Genomic DNA, 7,154 nt, shown 5'->3' on the forward strand with positions numbered 1-7,154 from the left:
GGACACCGCAGTCTAAAAGTGCGACTGGCACAAAAAGTGCGACAATGCGAATGCTGTGAGTAAGAAAGAGAAAGGCTGACAATTGCAATGTTGCTGTTTTATTTTGTCATATATACATTGGCATTAGAGAAAATAATCTGGATTAATCCAGGTACAGCTGCAAAGCACAATATTACTTTGTTCAAAGTTTTGTTTTCCCTGTTTGGTAATAATTTTTGCTATTTTTGAAAAAGTTGTTTTAGTTTTTTCCGAATATCGGCAGTAAATAATACTGATCATTCAGCAAAATTATCTGACAAAATCGGCAAACTCAATTTAAAAATACAACGGATCTCGGTAAAAAGCTACCGAGTGTGTCGGCATGTTTTACCAGATCTCGTCAAAAAACTACCGAACGCGTAGGTAAAGTTTGCCAGATCTCGTTGAAAAACTGCCGAATGAGTCAGCATATTTTGCCGAAGTTCTCAGTATATTTTGACAATTCGATATCATTTGCGTTTACCGAGTGATCTGTAAACGTAACTTTTGCCGAGAAGGTTACCGAGAGCTAAGCTGTTGAATTCTCAGCATTTTTTTTGCCAATTTCGGCGAAAAAAGTTAAGTGTGTTGGTTAAATCATAGTGAATTAGCTTACGTTAAGAGACGTGTCGAATTGTTATAAACTTTTGTAAAGGGGAAGAATTGTAGCGTATTAGAAATGGCTCAGTAAATGCCAAACCCAATAATCATCGATCATTATACCATATTCTTTCTCTCATTTTCTCTCTGAAGTTTCTTATGTACTGCGCTACACAACAGAGTTTGCAGATTTTTCTGTAAAATCACAGTTTTTTTCGTCATTTTAAAGCACAGAATCTGTGATCACAGATGACAGATATTTTTGAAACTCACAGATTTTCACAGATATGCTACATGTTGAAGAAAAGTTTATCAATTTTATCACTGGAAGCGAAATGGCACAAAAAATCGGGAGGCAAAGTTACAAAACCGAAATTACTGCACATCAAAAACAAAATTTACGAAGCGTATGTATGTATGATATTGAAATGGTTCATTCATTCATTGTTCAAAAACATTAAAATGCTAATTTTTCTTCATGGTACACTCAAAATAATTCACATGTCGTTTCCACGTGAAAAATCACGTAAATTTCTCTACATGGATTTACGAGACTTCCAGGTGATTGTTATTGGAAAAAACAATAACATCTATCTGATTTTCACGTTAACGCATTAGCATGCGTGCGTACTATACCTGAAAACCTGGGGACTACCTGGGTGGAAAATATTCACCTAACTTTTCAGGTAACTTCGACGTGAAATATATTTTGAGTGTAGCATAATTATGTAACACAGATTTAGTAACAGATTTTTTTCGATAGTTTTACAGATTTTCACTGGTTTTTAAACAAGAAACGCAGATTTCAAAATGGCAACTCTGCATACCAATACTAAACGAAAGACAACTGAATAAATAGTCGTTGAGCGGGCCTCAGCGATCAGAAGATTTCTGGTAACGAATCTGTGCACTTGTGTTTTCTCACGCCGAAAGTCCTACACTCAAAATAATCCACACGTAAATTTCTCTACAGGGATTTACGTGATTTTCAGGTGATTGTTATTGAAAAAAATAATAACATCTATCTGATTTTCACGTTAACGCATTAGTATGCGTGCGAACTACCTAAAAATCACGTAAATAGTACAGGAAAAGCTGGGTGGAAAATATTCACATAACTTTTCAGGTAACTTCGACGTGCAATATATTTTGAGTGTACCTTACAGTGATAGTGTATAAATAAAAGAAAGCTGGATAGGTCTATTTGAAAAGTTACCCGAGAATGATTTTTTAAGCCGTTTAGTGTAATTGTGTAATTACTGCTGTTGGATAGAGTGACTATAGTCATTCTACTGTTGGAAACCCCTGGGAGGCTACCGTTGCTCATACCTTTTGTAATAGTTACCTTGTTCGTATAAAAACGTCAAAAACGCAATTCCCTTCCCTTCACACAATTTGAAGTTTGAAGTGCGGACTTGCGAGCAGAAAAAAGAAGAAGCGAACTGCGCGAGATTTAAGTGATTGTTTGGTGAAAATTGAAAAATAATTGTCGTATCATACTATTTAGCAGAGAAAACAATAATCCAGAATACCGACCTTAAGCGGTGATTCCGAAGTCAGTGCAGGTTGAACAAAATTCTTCATAGTTGGTACAGAAACCTTGTTCCCTCTACCTATAGGGATGCCGTCCAAGAAGAAAAAGTACAATGCACGATTTCCGGCGGTAAGTAAAATAATCTGGTCATGCCAGCCTTTGTGGGGGCTTGATTATCCGGTGTAGATAGTAGAGTGGCTACGGTTACTTAACTTTCTTACAAATTGATTATGTAGAATGCATTCCATGAGCAGTGTAATGAGGTGTTTGTTTTGTTTTTTAGGGAAGAATCAAGAAGATTATGCAGACAGATGAAGAAGTCGGAAAAGTGGCTCAAGCAGTTCCTGTTATAATCTATATCCTTTTCAAAAGATCAGATATATATTTATTTTCAGATTTTCTAAGCATTGCCAGTAATTTTTTCTTAACGTAGATCATAAAATACCTCGGACGTTGGAGCTTTTCGTGGAATCATTGCTAACCAAAACTCTTCGCATCACTAATGCACGAAATGCTAAAACTTTATCACCATCGCACATGAAGCAGTGCATCATTTCTGAGAACCGGTTTGACTTTTTGCGTGATTTAGTGAAAAACATCCCCGATATCGGAGTTAACGAAGAGCAACATTCTGGTTCTGAGACCGGCTTTGGAAACGAAACAGCAGTTTCTCCTGCTTCTACATCAACGTCTTCATCGAATGGCGGTAGTAATGTGAATGCTAATGCATGTGCAAATGAAGCGGCAAGCAGCGCTACATCCAGTGGTTCGGTACTGCAAAGATCGGAGTCTTATGCAGCAGCAGGAAATAACTATGCAAGCGTTTTGATGAGTCAAACAAAGCAGTCGATCCTAGTTCAGCAACAACAACCGCTGGAAACTAATACGATGAAGCGAACACTAAATCACACTAATAGTTTGAATTTCTATAAAGAAATCTCGATGGAGGATTCGGTAGGGAGTGGCAGTGCCACTGCTAGTAGTGTGAGAGAACCCCCACTGAAACTGAGCAGGTTACATTCAGCACCAGCTGGGACCACAATAACAACAACGAATTCGCCTCCTTTTAAAATTGATATATTGCCCAAGGCAGATACTACGCCTGCAACGACAGGCGTGAACCAAACTAATCTACAGAAACAGACTATTGTAAGTAGTGGTAATGCATCTGGTAGTAGTAGCTTCAAGGTTAGTTTAAAACAAAACATTCCTAGTTAGCCATACTAACATATGCATATATTGTTTTAGATTACCTACAAAATCGGAGAAATAACCGCAGGCTCTTCGGGAACGGCTGCGACTAAATCTGCAAAACTCGATCAATCAGTAATCAAGCTGGACTATTCCAATCTGCAACTGCCAATGACGTTGGCTACTAGCGAAATAGTGCAGCAACCAAAACCTGCTGTTCACGTCCGGTCGCATCAACTGCAGCCAACAATCAAGATTGACCTCAGCAATATTACCAACTTTAGTTCCAAGACGGTACAGCCAGGAAGTGCTATGAGCATTAAGCAAGTGCCTTCAACGCCCACTGCCAGCACACCCTCGACACCACTGTCTGCCCTGAGCAGTGCCTCTTCAACAGCTTCTTCGTCTACCGCGTCGAGTAATAAAAGCCCATATATTTTTCAACAAACTACAGCTGGCTGCTCCTCGGCCACACAACAGGCCTCATCTTCGACTTCTGCGGCGGGTTCCGGTGTAGTACCGCTGTACGCTGCAGCGTTTTCTGCGATTCCCGGAATGGATGAAGACTATGACGATATCTAATTCTTTACATTTGCGTAGTGTAGAGTAAGTAGAGGTTTTGCTAGTTAACAGGTTTAATGGCTACTTCTTTCGCCGATTCGAATGCATTTATAGTACATATATTATACATGCATATCCTTTTTTCTGTTTCCCATCACGCGACGGATCGTTGAGTCGCTGTATGTTACACTAAACTTTCCAAACTAATCTTGATAAAATATGATGTACAGAAGACGCTGTTTTATAATTGCTACCTTATAAAAGTAAGTCATTTGTTTTAACTTGCAAGCTTCATTGCAACCTGAGAAGCAAAAATATGCAAGCTTTAGTTTAATTTCATAAAGTTTTTAAACTAACGTCGTGTTCTGCAGTAGCACATGACTGCAGCGGAGTGAAAACTACGAGCATTTCGTACCTATTAAGTTGTAGTGTGCTAGGATTTTTTCCGAGGTGATTATTTTTCAGATTTGTCACACACACCCACAGATCACACATACACAACACACACGCGTACAGGCACGAACTAGCGTTTGACTTTTTGAGTCACTTTGTACAACAACCTGAGCTGATATTGATGAATAAATTTATTTAGGTTTACAAACTCTGTTATGAAGATTGCTATAGAAATGCAGAGAATTTGCCATTAATGATTGTCGCGTTGGTGTGATTTCACGCTGGCAACTCTAGTTGTCGGTGATATTCTAGTTTTTGGATATAATAGGTACAGTATGGTTAAAACAGCTGGCTGCAAAGTCTGTCGTATAAAAACAGAAGGTCAAGTTTCGATAACGGAATGTAGCACCTAGGCTTTGCTTGGCTTTATGGTTAAAACAAACCTTTTTTAATTTTGCGCTTTTCACGTAAATGAAAATTCATAAATCCATTCTGATCAGGTTCTTTTTTTAAGTTTTGATCAAATATACTTGGTTCAAAATTCAGAATATGTTTTCTGATCAGAATGAGTTTGATCAAAATGTAGAATCGAAAAAAATATCTCATCAGAAATCTAAAAGTCGCAAAAGCATTTAGCTTTTTTAAAAGGTTAAACCTTACGCGCTACTAGACAATAAAAAGACAAACAAACAAACAAACCATTAATATTTTTGAAGTATAATTGTAAGGTAGAATGTCGAACATTGAAAAGTGTCAGGGATTCAACGACCTTTCGTATAACGCAAGTGGCACAATTGTAAACGTAGAAACTGTTTTAGAAAAAATGCCTGTAAATCCAAATAAGTGTGTGGAAAGAAAAAGTGGTGTTATAAGGCGAGCTAAAGTACTGATACAAGCGTTTGCGGTCGAATAGTTTGAAGCCTCTGTACAAAGTGCACTTTGTCCTATTCCTCTTGCAGTTCAGCATACCCAACAAACATTTTATTTGAAAAGCAGTTTGTTCAACCATTCTACGCCTAATTTCCAGTAAACAAGCGCTTGATCAGCTATTAAACTACCAAAATGTTTGTTGGGTAGAGTCGCAAAGTCTAGCAAACGTCGACTCGGACCACTGTCTCGTAGTAGCGTAGTATCTCGTTGCCACTTCCAGTGAGTGGTTCCATCGAGTGACTGACGAGAAGAATCGAGCCAGTACTCACATGTCACATGTTGGCTGCAACTGACTCGCCAGAGGAGCAGAGTGAGGTACTAAGAAGCTAAAGCTGCCAAAAGACACTTTGTGGTGGCAAAAAACACCAACATTATTCGATTTTATCGACGTTTGTCGATTCAATACGCTCAATAAGCATATATGCTCCAGCACACTGTTTTCAACTGCGGGGGAGAGAGTGGAGTCCATTGGCATTCCGAATTTTTGCCGGAAAAATTCGCCATTATACTGGAAATATGTTGAACCCAACACGATTTTCAGCATTTCCATAAAACTACCCTGTTCAATGCGAGTATGCTGATCGTTTTCATGGTCGACCGATGCGATAGCGGAAACAATTTACATTCAAATTAGAGGTGAGGACAATGTTGTGAATAGACAAGTAGATTCCGCAACATTTAATGCTGCAATGTAATTAAAAACTTGAGAGAGAGAGAGAAAGAGAGAGAGAGAGAGAGAGAGAGAGAGAGAGAGAGAGAGAGAGAGAGAGAGAGAGAGAGAGAGAGAGAAATAGAAAGTAAGATATAGTAAAGCTTTTAGCTTAGTTTAGCTTGGGTAGACTGCCCGTAGTTGCACTCCGTGATTGGCCGAATCAGTAAGATAGCACAAAGAACCAACTGAATGATGCTTGGGAGTAGCATGACATTCTCATTGTGCAACTTCTACTAATTCAATACTTTGAAGATTGACCAATAACGACACCGGTCACGACCAAAAGGCTGTACTACATGGAAGGAAGGAATATTAGTCCGATACCGTTCGTCCGATCCGTACTGTCCGATTAGTTGTTGCTAGACTCGCGGGTACCACACCACAAGTATCACAGGATAGGATTTGTGTTAGTAGGGGAAGGTACAGATCATGATTCATCTTGGTAGATGATATGATTCAACGAAACAACGCGCGCGTCAGTGATTACATTTCATCCATTACAAAAACGTTTCCGCGATCACCATTATAGATTGTCGTTTAGAAAGCGCATGCGGCGTATTTGGTCCTTCGATTCGATGATATGAATAATCAAAGCATAATTGAACATATATTTCTGCAAGTAAAACAGACTACTAAGTCCCGCGTGAATCCACTATATGGACGGAAAATATTATATCCGTCTTGTTAGATGAGGTTGACGATTTATCGAGAAAGTTTTGATTTGATTAAACCTTTTCTAGCAAATTCAAGATAACGCTATCGAAGAGGTCATCTAAATCACGCGTCCTAATTCGTTTACGAACCGTTACATTAAAAACTTTACGGCTCCGCGAATTTACCGCTTCATTACAAAAATCAGGCAAGTAACGACCAGGAACTGCTATATTCGGCTCTTCACCTATATCAAACTATTAAAACTAAATATAAGCCAGCGTAATCGTTACGGCTTCGGAAAAATTTTGATGTCAAAATTTTTTGTAACGAACGAGGTACGAAAGCAAGCGATGCTTCCCTTGCAATAAAATACTCAGAACCTGAACACCTCAGCACCAATAACGAAAACTGAGAATAATATTTTGTTTCATGAATGATTAGAACAAAATAAATTGAGAGCATTGACGAACACACTGCGAAACAGTTCAAAATTATTGACGATTTTCATGAAGATGTAGATAATCACACAATGCTAATTGACTCACCAAACCTGACAGTAAA

General features: G+C 38.5%; 1 protein-coding gene across 1 annotated transcript; it reads left to right on the forward strand.

The window, feature by feature from the left end:
• The first annotated feature begins 2,061 nt into the window (after nucleotides 1-2,061).
• On the forward strand, nucleotides 2,062-4,465 carry LOC128733761 (dr1-associated corepressor homolog). The gene is made up of 4 exons (XM_053827538.1): nucleotides 2,062-2,281; nucleotides 2,436-2,508; nucleotides 2,598-3,340; nucleotides 3,401-4,465. The coding sequence occupies exons 1-4, from the start codon at nucleotides 2,240-2,242 to the stop codon at nucleotides 3,923-3,925; spliced, it is 1,383 nt and encodes a 460-aa protein (XP_053683513.1). The 5' UTR covers nucleotides 2,062-2,239; the 3' UTR covers nucleotides 3,926-4,465.
• The last annotated feature ends 2,689 nt before the right edge of the window (nucleotides 4,466-7,154 follow it).

This window comes from Sabethes cyaneus, chromosome 2 (genome assembly GCF_943734655.1).
Source record: "Sabethes cyaneus chromosome 2, idSabCyanKW18_F2, whole genome shotgun sequence".
Classification (NCBI taxonomy): domain Eukaryota; kingdom Metazoa; phylum Arthropoda; class Insecta; order Diptera; family Culicidae; genus Sabethes; species Sabethes cyaneus.

Bases quoted from the DNA above. Each gene is read 5' to 3' on its own strand.
- LOC128733761 (XM_053827538.1), top strand. From the start codon at position 2,240: ATGCCGTCCAAGAAGAAAAAGTACAATGCACGATTTCCGGCG. The intron at 2,282-2,435 runs GTAAGTAAAATA...TTTGTTTTTTAG, and splicing joins ACAATGCACGATTTCCGGCG to GGAAGAATCAAGAAGATTAT. The intron at 2,509-2,597 runs ATATCCTTTTCA...ATCATAAAATAC, and splicing joins AGCAGTTCCTGTTATAATCT to CTCGGACGTTGGAGCTTTTC.